Source organism: Rattus norvegicus, chromosome 9, assembly GCF_036323735.1.
Source record: "Rattus norvegicus strain BN/NHsdMcwi chromosome 9, GRCr8, whole genome shotgun sequence".
Taxonomy (NCBI): domain Eukaryota; kingdom Metazoa; phylum Chordata; class Mammalia; order Rodentia; family Muridae; genus Rattus; species Rattus norvegicus.
The window spans coordinates 63,280,669-63,299,982 of NC_086027.1; the positions used below are offsets into that span (position 1 = coordinate 63,280,669).

Consider the following 19,314-nt stretch of genomic DNA (forward strand, 5'->3'; position numbering starts at 1 on the left):
CTGTTCTTATCTCCTTGTACAAAGCTCAAGTCCAAGTGGATCAAAGACCTCCACATAAAACCAGATACACTCAAACTAATAGAAGACAAAGTGGGGAAGAGTCTCAAACACATGGGCACTGGGCACATGTTTTCCTGAACAAAATGCCAATGCTTATGCTGTAAGATCAACAATCAACAAATCAGACCTCATAAAATTGTAAAGATTCTGTAAGGCAAAGGACACTGTCAATAGGACAAAATGGTAACCAACAGATTAGGAAAAGGTCTTTACCAATCCTATATGCAATAGAGGGCTAACATGCAATATATACAAAGAACTTAAGAAGTTGGACTCTACTCCAGATAACCAAATATCTCTATTAAAAATAGGGTATAGAGCTAAACAGAGAATTCTCAACTGAGGCATCTCGAATGGGTAAGAAGCACTTAAAGAAATGTTCAGGGGTTGGGGATTTAGCTCAGTGGTAGAGCGCTTGCCTAGGAAGCGCAAGGCCCTGGGTTCGGTCCCCAGCTCCGAAAAAAAGAACCAAAAAAAAAAAAAAAAAAAAGAAATGTTCAACATCCTTAGTGATCAGGGAAATGCAAATCAAAACAATCCTGAGATGCCACCTACACCAATCAGAATGGCTAAGATCAAAAACACAGGTGACAGCAGATGTTGGAAAGGGTGTGGAGACAAAGGAACACTCCTCCATTGCTGGCAATATGCAAGCCTTGCAAATCAATCTGGAGGTTCCTGAGAAAATTGGAAATATTTCTACCTGAAGACCCAGCTATACCATACCCAATAGATTCTCCAACATTTAACAAGGACACATGCTCCACTATGTTTACAGCAGCCTTATTTATAATAGCCAGAAATTGGAATCAATCAAGATGTCCTTTAACAAAAGAATGGATACAGAAAACGTGGTACATTTACACAATGGAGTACCACTCAGCTATTAAAAAGCAATTACTTCATGAAATTCTTAGCCAAATATCATCCTGAGTGAGGTAACCCAGACCCAAAAGAACACGTGGTGTGTATTCACTTTTAAGTGGCTATTAACTCCAAAGTTCAGAATGCCCGTGATACAATCAATGCGCAGACTATATGGAGCTTAGGAGGAAGGATGCTTCAGTCCTGCATTAAGAAGGTAACAGGATGATCATGGGAGGTGGAGAAAGGGGGACCTGGGAGGGAGAAAGAAGGGGCAAAAATAAGGGGGCATATCAGACACTGGAGGGAACAGAAGAGAGGTACAGAGAATCAGGAAATCGAATAAAAGTATGTAGCTGTGGGGGATGAGGAACTGGGGATGGCCACTGGAGGGTCCCAGATGCCAGGGAATCAAGAGGTTCCCAGGACCCAATGGGGATGATTTTAGCCAAAATGCACATCAAAGGGGAGGTAGAACCTGTAGAGACCACCTGTAGAGATAGGTATGGAGCCTGGTTGAGAGATGGGGCCACTCACCCATCTCAAAGATTTGAACCCAGAAATGTTCCTGCCCAAAGAAAAGACAGGGACCAAAAATGGTGCAGAGCCTCAAGGAAGGGTCATCTGGTGACTGCCCCACATGGAACCATGACACTGTTGCTGTTGCCAAGAGACACTTGCTGACAGGAACCTGATCTGGCTGCTCCTTGGGAGCAATTGACCAATGTAGATATGGATGGTTAGAGCTAACTATCAGTCTAAACTTGGGAACCCTGGTCAGGGGAGCTGGTGGAAGGACTAGAGGGGAATTTCAAACCAATTGGAAGAACAATGTTGCTGGCAAGACTACCCAGTGCTTCAAGGGCTAGTCCACCAGAGTGTACGGGGAGGAACCCATGGCTCTAGATACATATGTAGCAGAGGATAGCCTTGTCTGACATTAATGGGAGTGTGGGGTCCTTGGTTCTGTGAAGGTTTGATGCCCTAGTGTAGGAGGATGCTGGAGCAGTGGGGCAGGAGAGGGTGGGTGAGTAAGGGAGCACCCTCATAGAGGGAAAGGGGAAGGGAGAGATGGCACATGTGGGATGGGGACTTTGTGCAGGGGTAACTAGGAAATGGGATATCATTTGATATGTAAATGAATGTAATAATTAATTGAAAATAAGTAAATCACATGGATACATAGCAAATAATACATTTAAGAGAAATAAAAAAGATTTCAGTAATCTGTAATTCTTTATCAAGTTAACACAGTCCCATCTCCAATTCAATTTAAATATTTTAGTGATATAAATGTATATTATGTGCATGGTATTACTAATGACGTAACACTAAGGTATTATATAAACTAGATAAGATCTAGACAGGAATCAAAGAATCTTCAAAATGAAAGAACAGATTCCAAGCAGCCCTCTGGATCATGTTATCCCGGCCCTTGGCCCATGCCAGTTCTTCGTCTTCTCTCTGCACATTGTTCTTCTTCATTGAAGGTTTCTCCCTCCCTCTTTCCCCAAGCCTACAAACCTCAACCCTACCTATATCTCTTCTTCCCAGCTATTGGCTGCCAGAACCTTTATTCACCAATCAGAATTATCTTGGGAAAAGGTCCCAGGGGCTACATGTGGACTACTGATCTTGGGGGCCACCACTTAGCATTATATTAGACAGTAAAAGATAAAACTTCAACAGAGATTGAAACAGAAATAAAAAGCATTTCTGCAAAAGAGTCTTTCCATTGCTGCTTTTGGGCAACACAGCCAAGATCCTAGCTGGCTCACCAAGTCCTTGTCATTGGGAAAGGGGAGCAAGGGAGAAAAAAACCCATAAAATACAAACAAAAGAACACACTGGCAGACTATAGAATTCTACAATGTAGGAAATCCCAAAAAATATAAAATCCCTAATGCTAGTAAAGGAGTTTGGAAAAGCCACAAAGCAAAAGGTTATAATATGTGTTGCTTTTTCTCTGATTAACAACACATTGAATTAGAAATGAAAGGAAAGTTTTAAAATAAAAGTTTAGATATAAATCTAAGAAAAGAGAGAATATGTTGAAAACTAAAAAAAAAAAAAAAAACCACTATTTTCAGAATTTAAAGATGACTTCAAGATGATGGCAAACCTCAGTGTTAAGATTAAATTCTTCTCAGTTTGGTATATAGACTTAACATAATCCCTACCAAAGTTCTAGAGAATTTTTGTAGGCATCAACCAATTGGTTGCAAATTTTCTTGAGGGTGATAAAGAAACTAATAGAGGTGACCAAGCCAGCTCAGTCAGTCAACAGGGTCTCAAGGGAGGGAGGGAGAATGAAAGAAAAAAGACAATTAGACGACACTATAACATGACTCCAGCAAGACAACACTATAGCATGACTCCAGCAAGCACTGAAGCAAGTTCATTTTTCCCAAGCTGCTTTTATACCATTCTAAGTACATGCAAAGAATAGGGTCCGTTCATGGTCAAGGAATAAACAAGGCATAAAAGTCCAGTGATCCCTGTATCCAGGGACTTATCAAGACGATCAAGACATAAGGAATACATGTCTTTATGTGTATTTTTCTTGAACCTATTTCCTTGTCCCAGCCCATTGTCAAATATTCTTGCCAATTTCCTAGAAGTGACACAAAAAGCTCTCTATATCTCCCCCTTTTTTATTTCATAAACAAGACTATGTTTTCAGTTGTTCTGACAAGCATGCCTTACTTACACGTCATTGAAAATGCATTATCCAAAGCAATGCATTTACATCTTACCATGTACAGAATCTTACCAGTCATTGACTGCCAGCCTGTTAAATTAATGGCTTTCTCTGGGGATCCATTTTAAGTTTCAAGACATGTATTTTGGTTGCCAACACGTTGATATTGTTAAAGGTAAGTTTTATCAAAATGGGCAGGAATAAAGTATTCCCCAGACAAGAAGGGTCAACATGATCAAATGACAAAAGCCATTTTTGAAGCTTGACCAAGATGAAAATACTGACCTTAAGCCATGAATAATTTTATTAGCAGTATCCGCTGGGAAACTAACACAGGCACATAAATTGGAAGAGAACAAAGCTAAGAAGATCATATATTTGGTTTTCTGCATGGTCAATAGAACCATATAATGGGTTCCACACCTGCGGATTTAGAAATATACCTGGAATAAATATTTATAGACCTTGTGTCATTATTTCCTGAATAATATAGCATGATGATTTACATAGCATTTAATTGCATGTGGTATTATAAGTAGTTTAAAGGAGATTTACAATATATGGGAAAGTGTGGACATGTTATCTAAAACAGGTACTTTGAATACTTTATAACAGGTACCTGAACATTGTGTTTTGATATTTGTCAGGGTCTAGATCCAAATCCCTCATGAATACTAGGAACACCCTTATTTCAAAATCAACTTTGCTCCACACAAGCAGTGTAGTTTGGGCAGAGATGGACACAATCAGTGATCCAAAAGAAAGAATAATAAAACAGAGCATGCGGCTGTGTTCAACTGACATTTTAAGGTGCAAAGAAATTCAATAGAGAAGAAACATCTTTCCAGTAATAAAACAATCAAATATCATATGCAAACAACAACCAAAAGACTTCGCAATGACACTGTTTCTTATTCATTCAAAATTATTAGGCAGCTTATGTACATCACCCTTGCACCTTCCTTTTTAATACCTTTATTAATTGCTTTTCTTTGAATTTAGGGAGGGGTTACATACAGAACAGAGTGTGCATGTGGATCAGCAGATAATTTGCTGGAGTCAGTTCTCACCTTCCATTAAGTGGGGCCTTGGGATTGAACTCAAGTCATCAGGCTTAGCAGGAGGCATCTTGACTTGCTGAGCCATTTCATAAAAGCCCTGTTTCTTCCTTTAAATGACTATGTGTCAATCTACTGAGACTAAGGAAGTACTTCAGTCTTAGAAATGTAAACCAGCTGTAGCAATGTTGCTATAACCATAATTTTAATTGTAATAACAAAATGAAAACCTCCCTGACCACAAACTTCACTGGTGGAACTGGGGGACAACGCCCTTGTAAGGACCACTATGTCCTCATGTCCTCATGTCTAACTATACCCAAAGTTGATACTCAACAAAAAAATCAAGATAGCCTGAATGACTGAGGCACCGACAGATGAGTTTGCCATTCTTATTCTTCCACTGTTTCAATTTCTTTGTCCAAAGAATACAACTCAATATGAAGAAAGTGTTGCAGGAAGCTTTGCTGCCGTTTTTGTGACTGCAAAATGATGCCAGATCAGTATCTGTGGAAGAAAGCAGATGGCTTTTCCTGACCTACAAAATAAAAGAATATGTAGTCAAATCATTCTCTTGTGAAATTATTGGTAGTAAAAGCATTTAAAACTCACCAGGCCATCCACTCACTTTCAGGGACATTCCATGACTCCATGTACCAGGCATTGTACTTAGGGTTGGTTAGATGGCTCAGCACCTTGGCTATAAAGCCCAATGATTAGCGTACAATTCTCAGGGCCCATGTGGTTAAGGAAAGGACTGGCTTGTCCTCTGACTTCCCTATGAAAACACCATTTCCCACACACACGGTGACAGGGGGGCAGGAGGATAAACAATTTTTACAAACTTTTAAAAGTAGTAAAATTCCTGTATTCCAACAGCTTGAGTCTACTTAAGGAGACACAAAATACACAGCAACTACAAATGCTTCCTAAGGGAAGGAAATGGTGTCTTAGAAGAGATAAGTTTGCTAGGTTGACGAGACAAAAGGGAGGGGATAAGCTGCCTTCAAGCAGTTTCTGCTCTCTGGCCTGCATTCTGGGAGTAGAGCTAGAGAAGGCTTGTGGGTGAGTTGAAACCATCAGCAGTTTGAGCTTCATCCTGTTCAGTGAAGGAATGTTAGCTGGGTAAGTGGAACTCTTAGGTGGTGTTAAGTGGAGACTGAGGTGACCAGATTTACTCTTTAAAAAGATCTCTAAAGTAACTATAAAAGGATACATCAAAAGAACAGGTAGGAACCAGTTTCAGTCTTGCAGTGAGAGACTGTGGTTGCATAAGAAGACCTATGGTTTCCATGAATAAAATGACCTTGATTTATGAATGAAGTCAATAGTTTAAAAATTAGTTGAAAATTAGGAGGGAGATCAGAAAAATAAAGTGTGTCCAGTCTCTTCAAAGACAAAGTCAGAAGCAGAGTATGGCAGTGCTTATTTGAAGCTATCATTCAGAAGGTTTAAACAGGAGAATTATCTTGAGTTCAAGGCCAATCTAGACTATATTAACAAGACTCTCAAAAAGAAAAAAACCCAACAGACAAAAATACCCACCCCAAACTACAAAATTAGATGTTGAATGTGATGATTTTTTAATTAACGAGAAACTGAGTCTCTGATAAATTTATTTTTAATATTGAATTTTTTAAAATCCATTTCTCTGACTTTGCAATTGTTTCACTTAAACTCTTACTTGCCAGGTGATGAACACAAGAGTGTGAAAGGCACCAAATATATTCAATTTAGCTCTCTGACTACTACCTAATAGGAAAGCTTGAGAACCTGAATTTTCTAATCTCAGCAAAGCCTGAGGGTTTTCTGTGGAGTACATCATCTGTTCCACAGAAAAATCTTGGTGATTGGAAGAGAAATCGCAGTCTTATGAATGTCTTAACAGCTGTGGCTTGATACGCAGGCATTCTCCCCAGTTTTGGAGGCCTCCGTCATCACAAGAATTAGAATAGCGTTTCTGTCCAGACATCTGCTAAGTGAGTGAGAACTCTCAGCCTTGACTAGGTTTATTAGGGATCTGGTGCCCTCAGCCATAAGGAAGAGCTTTAATTGCCTCGTGTGAGGTTCCAACCGTTTGGTCCTGTACCGTGAAACTCAAGTGAAATTGAATACAAGGACATTCTTCCTATAGAAGGTTTTTCATGAAGTGTAAACAACTTTAAGGCAAAACTGAGAAATATGACACCTTTTATTCTCATTCTCCCCTCTCTCCCTCTCCCTTCATTCCTCCCTCTCCTCAGTCTTCATTTACCTGTCAACAAGGTATCATTAATCTATGCTGAAGAGACACAAAACTAGAGAGTAGCTTCTGTGTGGTTTATTCTCTACCTGATCATCATGAAAGAAACCAAGTGGATGAATTCTTTTGACAAGAACAAGCTGATTTTCACATTCTTGTGCTCATTAGCAAAAATTTGTTAGTTTCACATTGTTCAGGTGTTATTTGGACCTCTGGTCCTCTGACAACTGAAAACATCTGATCTTGGATTCGTCTCACTTCCTGGAGGGTGCGCCTAGTAATCAAGACAAAGCGAGCACAAGTGAGTCTCCTCAGCAGCAGCAACTACGTTTCCCAGCGTACTCTGCTGGGAGCATAATGAGCTTGGCGTCATCCGGATCACGTGGTCTCGTGTTTCAGGGAGCGCAGAGGGATTCCGGCCAGGGTCCCTCCCCAAGCGGAGGGCCCTGGTGGGCCGGGAAAACTACACTTCCCGGCATGCCTCACCTCGGGTGCGCCTGCGTACCGGAGCAATCCCGCTGGCGAGCGGGTTAGTTTAAAGAGCTGTTTTAAGTTCCATGGAAACAAACTTGCTGGCCGCAGGACGGAGCTACGGACTGGTGGATGGATTAGGGGTGAGGCTGATGGGCCCAGACTGGAAGCTGAAGTGGGTGGCCTGGGGGAGAGACCACGCCTCAGAATAAGGCTCCTTTTTCTCCCAGCCCAAGTCCAGTCCCCGCCCTTCACACCTCTAGAGCCTAGGTTTACCTTGCTTCAGTATTCTGCCTGGCTGTGAAAACGGCCTCAAGTTAAGTTGGCTTTGGTTAGACCACAGTTGCAGAAGGGTGGGCAGTCGCTGAGACCTCTACTTTAGCTGTCTTTCCCCATTTAGGTACACAGTTAGTGGAAGGTTCCTGGGGAAAGCTTTTCAACATTAAGGCTTGGTTTTCTGCCGCTGATTATCCTCTCTGGCTCGCTTCCTAGACGCGAGGCATTTTCATTTGTACATTGTTTTCTTGCTTGTGCTGGGATAGATCTTTGTTAAATATTGTCATGTTTGTTTGGCACTCACAACAGCCAAGGTATTAGGCTAGGCTCAACAACAACAAAAAAGTTTTGTAACCCTACTTGAAGATGTAGCAATCAAAATGGAACACAGACAGATTCTTGGGTTTTTTTGTTTGTTTGTTTTGGTTTGGTTTTTTGGTTTTTTGTCAACTTACCCGGTGATAGGGAATTATAGGGATAAATAGAGGGCCATTTCAAACCAGCTGCCTCCAGGCACCATTAGGGACATAACACATACTTGTTTCCTTCCTCTGATAGAAATTGCATGCTTTGTGACAGTAAGATCCATTCTGATGCTGACAGCAGTTATCTGGAAACCCTTTAGAGACATGAATACAAGTGTGTCAGTCTATGCTACAACTGCCATGGTATGGTTAATGCCAATAATTCCTTTTGCAAATGACTTGCTCCATGGTTTCACAAAGACAGCAGTAACTTCATCTACATGGGCCAGGTTGAGACAGTGCCTAGGACTAAATTCTGTTTTGCAACCCGAAGAGAAAAAAACTGAAGCCAGAAGGCAGAAAGAAACATGAAGGCCTAAGATGGGAGAAACCTGGGGTATAGCAGTCAGGTGTTTGCCAAGCCCATTTTGTGGCGTGTGTGTGTGTGTGTGTGTGTGTGTGTGTGTGTGTGTGTGTGTGCGCGCGCGCGCCTATAATTCGAGCATTGGGAGGCGGAAACCTGACAGAAGTTCAAAGCCATCCTCACGGCGAGTTTGAGGGAAGCTTAGGCTACATAAGACTCTACCTCAAGCCTAAAATAAGTAAATAAGCCGTGATGAGATGTATTTATGTATTCCTTCATTAGCAGACCCTTCCCGATCAGCTTGTGTGTTTCTGAGGTTTCAGAAAGGCAGCTTTTTTCCTTTGCCGCCTTCCTTCTCCCTTTTTCTGATACTGACACCAGCCAAAAAATCTGCCCTCAACACTGGTTATTCTCATAGTCTCTGAAGAGACCCTACTCCTGTGACCTGTGACCTAATTCCTCGTGCACTCCTAGTGATTAGCTTGCCTTCTGCCTTTATTTACTTTTTGACTCAGAAGCATAGATTTCTCTGTCTCCCTCTTTCTCCCCTGCCCTCCCCACCCTATTTTTCCCTTCCCCTTCCTTTCCCTTTTCTTCCTTCCCCTTTGTGTGTGTGTGTGTGTGTGTGTGTGTGTGTGTGTGTGTGTGTGTGTATTTGCGTGTATTTGCTTGTTTCTACGTTCGAGTCTTTCCCAACCACTCCTTACCTTATTTAGAGATAGGACCTCTCCCTGAGCCTGGAGCTTACCAATTTGGCCTGCATAAGCCAGGGTATAGTGAAACCACCAAACTGAGGGAATGAACGGCCAGATAAAGTTGGCTGCTTCCCTTCTGTCATTGCTCATATCTAACCCACCAGCAAAACAGAAACATGTCTGGATCTGATCGTGTGGTACTGATTGTATTCCAGCTATTACCTGCTTCCAGGCAGCTGCACAGGCTTCTGTATAGCTTATCAAACTGGTCTTTCTACTTTTACCCCGTACTTGTATCATCTGGGATAGGGTGGCCAGCCCGACCAAGTTAAAGTTAAATGCCACAGCAATCTCTGATGCTGTGAGCGGTCACTTGGGAAAACCAGAACTGTTACAGTGGTGGTCACGTGCTGTTCACAGCCTGCAGAATTTGCTCCCATTTTCATTCCATGCTTGCTTTTTTCCCCAAGAACAAACTGACTTTTACTTATGCCTTTGTTCAGCTGACATATCTGTTCCCTGTGTCTCCCTCGTGCTTATAGCAGATCTCATTGGCAGTGAACCTTCAGGAAACACTTGGTAGATATGTGAGGCATTATGTGTTTTTAGCAGAACCACTTTTTGTTGGTTATAACACCAGATGATATTTCATTTAAACTGGTAGGAAATGGGTAGAGCTATTATTCAGTGTGGGAATGGAGTCTCTGTCCACAGAAGTAAGAGTTTCCCTTTCAAAGGCATTTAGCTTCTGCTAATACATTGCTTATGATATGGGCTCTGTGTGTGTGTGTGTGTGTGTGTGTGTGTGTGTGTGTGTGTGTGTCTGTTTTCTGGGAGTTGCCTGCCTAGAATGTCTTTCAAAATATTTCCCCTAAACAGAACTATACTTATTTGATAATTGTGAAGTAATTTTTACTTCCATTCATTTTATTGTCACAATTTTTAAACCTGTTGTCCTAGTTAGGATTACTACCATTGTGTCAAAACACCATGACCAGAAGCAATGTGAGGAAGAAAAAGTTCATTTCTGTTCACACTTTTATGCAACAGTCATATTGAAAGCCGTGAGAGCAGGAACTTAAGCATCATAGGACCTGGAGGCAGGAGCCGATGCAGAGGCCATGGAAGGGTGCTATTTGCTGGCTTGTATCTCATGGCTTGCTCATCTTGGTTATAGAGCCCAGGATGGCTAAGCAAGACATACCACCATGGGCTCGGCCCTTCCACATAAATCATGAATTAAGAAAATGTTGTACAGGCTTGCCTAAGACCTGATTTTACGGAGTCATTTTCTCAATTGAGTTCCCTCCTCTCAGATGACTATAGTGTCAAGTAGACAAAAACAATGAATACAAACACAAAAATGTAGCACACACACACACACACACACACACACACACACACACAATTTAAATGACTACCACAGGTGTAGGCATCTCAAGAAGTAGAATATTGACTGGGTATCAAACAAATGGCTCAGCAGTTAAGTGCACTGGCTGCTCCTCTGGAGAGCCTGTATCTGGTTTCCAACATTGACAGTGATAGGTCCAGGTCTAACTTCATGCTTGCACTGTTTGTTGAAGATGCTTGCTTTTCACCAGCATATGCTTTTAGCATCTTTGTAGAATATTAAGTGCCTGAAACACTGTGTACTCTTGTTTGGTTCTTCTATGTCAGTTTTTATACCAGTACCACATTGTTTTCATTACTACAGCTGTGTAATATCTTAACATCTGGAACTGTAGTCCCTCAAGCAATGTCCTTTTTTGCTTGTGGTTGTTTTGGTTCTCTGGGATCATTTGTAGTTCCATATGAGTTTTAGGATAGTTTTTTTTTTTTTCTAATTCTGTGAAGAATGAGATGGGAAATTTTGGTTGGGATTTCATTGAATCTGTAAATAGCTTTCTGGAAAATGGTCGTTTTCACAATGTGAATGTTACTGACCCATGAACATGGGTTGTCTTACCTTTGTGTGTGTGTGTGTGTGTGTGTGTGTGTGTGTTCATCCCTTTCTTCACAGGCTTGAAGTTTTCATTATATAGCTCCTTCACTTCTGTTTTCGTTAGAGTTTTACTCCTGTGGAGACACCATGACCAGGACAGTGCTTATAAAGGAAAACATTTCATTGGGACTGGCTTACAGTTTCATGATTCCCATTATCACGGTAGGAAGCATGGCAGCATCCAGGCAGACATGGTACTGGGAGATGGAGCTGAGAGTTCTACATCTTGATCTGCAGGCAGCAGGAGGAGACTGCATGCCACACTTGGAATAGCTTGAGCAGAGGAGACCTCAGAGCCTGCCCCCACAGTGACACACTTCCTCCCACAAGACCACACCTACTTCAACAAGGCCACACCTCTCTGTAGTGCCACTTCCTATATCCAAGCATTCAAACACATGAGTCTATGGGGTCATACCTATTCAAGCCACTACAACTTCCTTGGTTAGATTTATTCCTACATTCATTATTTTCTTTGAGTTCATTGTGAATGAGAATGTATCCATGATTTTCTCTGTATGTTAGTGTTATATAAAAAAGTGATTTGTGGAAGTTGATTCTGTATTCTGCCATGTTGCTGAATTTCTTTATGGTTTCTACAGGTTTTCTGGTAGAATTTTTGAGATCCCTAATATATAGTACCATGTCTGCAGACAGGGATAGTTTGAGCACATTGTCCCTGTTTATTTCCCTTTCATTGCCTGTCTTGTCTTGTTGCTCCAGCTAGTCCTTTGACCACAGTGTAGGGATGGTGGACATCCCTGTTTCATTCCTGACTTCAGGGTGATTTCAAGATTTTCTTCATTTAGGATCATATTGGCTATATGTTTCTTGTATGTAGCTTGTGTGTGTGTGTGTGCGCATGTTGAGATATGTTCTCTCCAGCCCTATATTCTTTAGAACTTTTTTCATGATAGCATTTTGGATTTTGTCAAAGTTTTTTTCTTCATCTGTCAAGATCACATGATTTTTGTCTTTAAGACCAGGTATGTGGTTTATTGCATTTATTGACTTGTATATGTTGAAACAACCCACCCCTGAATTTCAGGGATAAAGCCAACTTGGTCATGATATGCAATCTCTTTGATGTATTATGTCTATATTCTGCTTAAAGTATTTTATTGTGTAATTTAGAGTCAATGTTCATCAAGGATATTGACCTTTAGTTTCCTTCTTTATCCTCCTCTTATTCTTTGTCCTCCATTATTCTGTCTTTACCTTTATCTGTTTAGTTATTAGAACAATACTGGCTTTGTGGGAGTTCTTCCTTCCTTTCTTTCCTTTCTTTTTTTTTTTTTTTTTTTTTGAGGAGTTTAAGAAGGACCAGCTGCATATATGCCCTAAGAGTGTCTGCTAGAATTCTGGGAATTCTTCTGGCTTTCGACTTTTTTTAAAACTGCAAGTCTTTATTATTTAAATTTCATTTGTTATAGGTCTGTTTGGGTTCTTGATTTCTTCTTCGATTAATTTTGGTGGTTTCACTGAATCTAGAAACACATCCTCTTCCCCAAGCTCAATGGAGTACAGATTGTTTCCCTATTCGTTTCTGATTCGTTCATTTGGATCCTGTCTTTCTTTTGGTTAGTTGGGCCAAGGGTCTGACGATCTTGTTTACCCTTACAAAAGCACCTGCTCTTAGATCAGTCCAGTCTTTGTATTTTTGTTTTTGTTGCTTCTATTTCCTTGATTTTCGCTATGATTTTTATTTCTTGCCATTGGCTAGATGTGTTTGGATTTGGTTAGATCTTGTTTTTCCAACTTTTTGAATTGCATCATTAGTCATTTACTTGTGTACTTTCTGTTTTTTTTTTTTTCTTAGATGTAGGCACTTAAGGGTATATTTCTCTTTTAGACCTTTTTCCTGGTATCCCAGGGATTTCATTGTCCTGTGTTTTTATTTTCATTTAGTTCCAGGAAGGGTCTCTTTCTTGATTTCTTTGACCATTTAATCGTTCTTTAATGAGTTATTTCATCCCTATGAGTTTGTATATTTACTAGAAATTTATTTTTTGCTTGTTAATTTTAAGTTTTATTGCATTACAGTCAAATAAGATACAGAGTGATTTCTTTTCTTTTTTTCTTTTTTTATTTTTTTAATTTTTTTAAATTTTTTTTATTTTTTATTCATTTTTTTTTTTTTTTTTTTTTTTTGTAAATTGAAAGGAGCAGAGTCCCCACAGGGCATGCCAAGACCAGTTCTCAGCACAAAGGAGATTTATTTGCTTCAGAGTTGGGAAGGGCGAAGGATAAGAGACAAACAAAAGAGACAGAGAAAGGAGAGGGAAGAGAACCAGAGAGAAGGGGTGAGGGAATGTGAGCTTTGGAGGGACCACGGGCTGAATTGGTTTGTTTTGGTTGGACATGTTAATTAGCTAAGTCAGATAGGGGCTTTTGATTGCTGGGGTTCCTCAATCTTGGTAGTCAGCCTCAGGAGGAGTAAGTAGCCAAATAGAGGAATAGACCTTGGTGACTGGCTTTAGGAGTATAATGTAATGTGATGTGATGTAATGTAATGGTTTTTAGCATGGGGAAGAGGGACAGGCAAAAGGCAAAACCTGCAGGTGTGGTGCTGGCCATGCTGGTCGTGCTGGCCATGCTGCCCATGCTCCCTGTGCTTGCTGTGTTCACTGTGCTCCCGGCTGCTGGAGCTCTTCATAAAGATTTATTGATGCATCCCAAGATGTTGTCTATTTTAGAAAAGCTCCTATGTGTTACTGAGTAGAATGTGTATTCTTTGGGGTTTGACTAGAATATACTGTTAGATATTAAGTCCATTCAATATATGATCAATTAATTCTGATGCTTTTCTGTTTATTTTTTTTTGTCAGATGAATTGTCTATTGGAGAAATTGGGGCACTGAAATTACCTACTATTAATCATGTTAATCTGTGTCTTTAAATCCAGAAGTAGATTTTTTTCTTTTTAACAAGTTTAGGAATTTGGTGCATGTATGGTCAGGATAGTAATATCTTCTTGGTTGATTCTTCCCTGGATTAGACTGAAGTGTCTCTTTTTAATCTCTTCTGATTAGTTTCAGTTTGAAGTCTGTTTTGTCAGATGTTAGGACAGCAACGCTTGCTTAAGTTCTTTCCCCTTAATTTCATCGAGCTGTTTGTATTTTACTTAAATTCCTTGAATTACCTGATAAAGTTGAAATTACGATTATTCTTCTAAGTTCTGTGTCCTGGAGTTTATCTAGGTGGTGCTCTTTGGGTTGGTGGGATTTTTAGAGAAGATGCTGGCTTGATCCTTCACTTGGTCCTTGAGTGTCTGTATTCTTGTGAGGCAATGTGGGCATATGTATTACTGAGTTTGTTGTGGACAGGGCAGGTTGGGGAAGCAGTGTAGGTATGGGGAAATATTGGGTCTAGAGGTTGGAAATGACTTGGGGTGGAAGGAAGTCTGGTAGAAAGAGGGGATTGGATGGTATACACACGCAAAAGGGTTGGATATGTGTGAGAAGTCCTATTGTTTGGGGACCCTGGGCCAAGCAGAGAGTTGCTTTGCAATGAAGGCTGGACTATGCTGGTGCTCGGGTTGTGGGACACAGGCTAAATGTGGTGAAAAGGAGGTGGGACCCAGGGTATACCCTGGAGAAGTATGTGGGAGATCCAAAGGAGGTGGAACCCAGGGTATACCCTGGAGAAGTATGTGGGAGATCTAGACACTGAGTCTAGTTCTATCATGGATATATACATAAATGTGACTAAATAGTATAGTTTTAATTTTTCCTAGTTTTCAGGTTTGTAACATAAATTCCTGAGTATATTCTCTCTATATAATATATCTTTTCTACCCCCTTCACTCAATATTCTCGATTTGGATATGATTGTAGTAGATTTTTACTGTTGTATGGTATCCTTTTATATACTCCTGAATGGATACTTGAGTAGTTATAGTTTAGAACTATTATAAACAGTTTCTATCAACATGCTTTTACAAATATATGGTATACATATGAAGAGTGAATGAGTTCTTTGTTTTTTTTTTCTTTTCTTTTCTTTTTTTCGGAGCTGGGGACAGAACCCAGGGCCTTGCACTTGCTAGGCAAGCGCTCTGCCACTGAGCCAAATCCCCAACCCCGTGCCCGTTTTTTATTACTGCTACTGTCAAGCATCAAATTTAAGATTAAATCAGTGTTCATTCTATGCTCCTTTTCACAATGAGGCATAGATATGCCAAAGGTACTTTCTTTTTTTGCTGGAATATTAGTAATTAAGATTCTTTGCCTGTAAGATTCCCTTTCTTTGCCTGAGCTACAGAGCTGTGACTCAGAGGATATGCCACAGGGCATGGACTGTAGGAGTGTGGTAGCATTTTGCTGTTCCTGTTTCAGGCTTATCAGATCTGGGGGACAGGAATGAGTGAGAAATCGACTTTAAAGCTCCACTTCAGCAGACACATTTGCTGCATCCCGAGTCCTCATCTTAGACTTCCTGTCTGTAATAGCCAGTGAGTTACTGAGGACTCTCTGTGGTGACTACGGAGGCTGTCCTTTCACTGCTCCACCATGCCTATACTGTGGTTGCTTCCAAGGGCTCTCCTAAGACATTTTTTGTTTCCCCATGGTGGGATAAGGCACGTGGCACAGGGAAAGGGGAGATGGGGGTCAAGAGAGTTTTCAGATAGCCTTTTGACCTCTTAATAATAAATTCCTAAAAATAGATTGGCTTGTTGAATTTGAGCTTGTACCCTATACATTGGTCATTGTCCACCGTCACTTCTTCTGTTTCACTTTATAATAAACTCTACCTCTCTTCCCTGTGTTCTGTATTTTTTCTCTGAACTGATAGAGATCACAAGGACAAGGATCACAAGAGTTGAGGGTAGGCCTGAGGAGGATTCTGGTCACGCAACTTGTGGGTTTGTTTACCTCTTCTTTCCATAACCACAGTACCAGAATTGGTGTTTCCCATCCCCAGGAATGGCAGTGAGTGGGAGCAGGAATTTAGTATCTGAGCTGTTCTTTACTCAGAGTCAGCAATTCTCCAAGTCGACTTTTTGCTTCTCATCTGCAGCTATAACCCTTTATAGGAATTGAAAAAGAAGAGAGCCAATAGCTCCAAAGTTGAGTCTTTTCTGAGTGGCAAGTGGTGATCCTCGTGTCTAAGATAAGTGCTTATTACTTCCTTACAGTCTCCTTCCCATTTACCTCACTGTTGCCCCTGTGCAACCAACCCGGGTTTACATACATCAAGGCCACCGAGTCTCACCTTCCTGAGGCACTCCTAACCATTGAAAGTACACGAGTTTTCTCTCTACAAATGTTCCCTGATAGAGAATACAAGTATCACTATCCCTCCTTGCTGTCCTTTTTGTTTTTCTACTAGCTATTGCCGGAGACATAGTAACCTGACTGTAAGTGACGTCCAGGAGAGACGCCTGTGTGTGTGAAGGTAGCAGAGCAAGCAGACTGGGGCTACCCAAGCCTTTTGGAACCCAGTTGATTATATTATAAACCCACAACTTGAGGCATAGGAGTGTAAAATTAGGTGTTCCTCTTGGTGGCTTTTGGCTTAGGCCTGAAGTAATTGGTTTTCTTTTTTGCTACACCCTAGTTTTTCCTATTTCAGAATAGGAATATTTATTCTGTGCCATTCGATGGTGGAAGTGTGCAAATTGTTTTGATGTTAAAGGAACTCACAGTTAAGATAGGAGACCTTGGACTTTTAAAGTTAGACCGAATGAATTTTATACTTTAAAATGGTCATGAGCATTATGAGGTCAGAGTTAGAAGGCTATGACTTCAAAGTGATGCTTTGGTGTCAAGTGGAGGAGGATGGAATTATGATGGTTAGGGTTACTAACTTGACAGAATCCAGAAGATGGTCCTGTGTGCCTGCTCATTGGTCATTCTCTAAAGAAAGATTGGGTGGTGGCACCCTTCCATGACAGGAAATTCAGACTCTATAAAATGGAGAAAGTAAACTTAGCAAAATAGTTGGGTTTCTTATTCTCTGTGATAATGGATACAGTATTACCAGCTATTTTAAGCTGCTCCTGTGGTGACTTCCTTGCCGTAGTGAATTGTACCTTGAACTGTGGAAGAAAGGAAATAAATACTTTCCCCACTAAGTTGTCTGTGCCACAGTATTTTCCTCATAGCAACAGGATCAGAAACTAAGATGTTGGTGAGCCACGTCTCTGCTTGTATGTAAGTACTTCATGGTGAGCTACTTCTCTGCTTGTATGTAAGTTCTTCATAGTGAGCCACGTCTCTGCTTGTATGTAAGTTCTTCATGGTGAGCCACGTCTCTGCTTGTATGTAAGTACTGCATGGTGAGCCACGTCTCTGCTTGTATGTAAGTACTGCATGGGTGAGCCACGTCTCTGCTTGTGTGTAAGTTCTTCATGGTGAGCCACGTCTCTGCTTATGTGTAAGTTCTTCATGGTGAGCCACGTCTCTGCTTGTGTGTAAGTTCTTCATGGTGAGCCACGTCTCTGCTTGTGTGTAAGTTCTTCATGGTGAGCCACGTCTCTGCTTGTATGTAAGTACTGCATGGGTGAGCCACGTCTCTGCTTGTGTGTAAGTTCTTCATGGTGAGCCACGTCTCTGCTTGTGTGTAAGTTCTTCATGGTGAGCCACGTCTCTGCTTGTATGTAAGTACTACATGGTGAGCCACGTCTCTGCTTGTATGTAAGTTCTTCATGGTGAGCCACGTCTCTGCTTGTATGTAAGTACAGCATGGTGAGCCACGTCTCTGCTTGTATGTAAGTACAGCATGGTGAGCCACGTCTCTGCTTGTATGTAGGTACAGCATGGTGAGCCACGTCTCTGCTTGTATGTAAGTACTTCATGGTGAGCCATGTCTCTGCTTGTATGTAAGTACTGCATGGTGAGCCATGTCTCTGCTTGTGTGTAAGTTCTTCATGGTGAGCCATGTCTCTGCTTGTATGTAAGTACTGCATGGTGAGCCACGTCTCTGCTTGTATGTAAGTACTTCATGGTGAGCCACGTCTCTACTTGTATGTAAGTACTGCATGGTGAGCCATGTCTCTGCTTGTATGTAAGTACTTCATGGTGAGCCATGTCTCTGCTTGTGTGTAAGTACTTCATGGTGAGCCACGTCTCTGCTTGTGTGTAAGTTCTTCATGGTGAGCCACGTCTCTGCTTGTATGTAAGTACTACATGGTGAGCCACGTCTCTGCTTGTATGTAAGTACTACATGGTGAGCCACGTCTCTGCTTGTATGTAAGTATTGCATGGTGAGCCACGTCTCTGCTTGTATGTAAGTTCTTCATGGTGAGCCACGTCTCTGCTTGTATGTAAGTACAGCATGGTGAGCCACGTCTCTGCTTGTATGTAAGTACAGCATGGTGAGCCACGTCTCTGCTTGTATGTAGGTACTGCATGGTGAGCCACGTCTCTGCTTGTATGTAAGTACTGCATGGTGAGCCATGTCTCTGCTTGTATGTAAGTACTTCATGGTGAGCCATGTCTCTGCTTGTGTGTAAGTTCTTCATGGTGAGCCATGTCTCTGCTTGTATGTAAGTACTACATGGTGAGCCACGTCTCTGCTTGTATGTAAGTACTGCATGGTGAGCCATGTCTCTGCTTGTATGTAAGTACTACATGGTGAGCCACGTCTCTGCTTGTATGTAAGTACTGCATGGTGAGCCATGTCTCTGCTTGTATGTAAGTACTGCATGGAGAGCCACGTCTCTGCTTGTGTGTAAGTTCTTCATGGTGAGCCACGTCTCTGCTTGTATGTAAGTACTGCATGGAGAGCCACGTCTCTGCTTGTATGTAAGTACTGCATGGTGAGCCACATCTCTGCTTGTGTGTAAGTTCTTCATGGTGAGCCATGTCTCTGCTTGTGTGTAAGTACTTCATGGTGAGCCATGTCTCTGCTTGTGTGTAAGTACAGCATGGAGAGCCACGTCTCTGCTTGTATGTAAGTACTGCATGGTGAGCCACGTCTCTGCTTGTATGTAAGTACAGCATGGTGAGCCACGTCTCTGCTTGTATGTAGGTACAGCATGGTGAGCCACGTCTCTGCTTGTATGTAAGTACTGCATGGTGAGCCATGTCTCTGCTTGTATGTAAGTACTTCATGGTGAGCCATGTCTCTGCTTGTGTGTAAGTTCTTCATGGTGAGCCATGTCTCTGCTTGTA

At 41.3% G+C, this 19,314-nt stretch overlaps 1 protein-coding gene across 27 annotated transcripts in view; it reads left to right on the forward strand.

The window, feature by feature from the left end:
* The first annotated feature begins 7,293 nt into the window (after positions 1–7,293).
* Ccdc150 (coiled-coil domain containing 150) overlaps positions 7,294–19,314 on the forward strand; it is a 115,683-nt gene continuing 103,662 nt past the window's right edge. For 23 of the 27 annotated variants that reach the window (XR_010054598.1, XR_010054599.1, XR_010054600.1 and 20 more), the window contains exon 1: positions 7,321–7,539. Coding sequence is in view for 12 of the 27 variants with exons in the window: in XM_063267174.1 (XP_063123244.1) it covers positions 7,483–7,539 (57 nt within the window). In the remaining 15 variants the exon portion in view is untranslated. Of the gene's footprint in view, positions 7,540–15,378; positions 17,353–19,314 lie in introns of those variants that run through there. The other 4 variants (XM_039083603.2, XM_039083607.2, NM_001412763.1 and 1 more) reach the window with 3 other exon arrangements.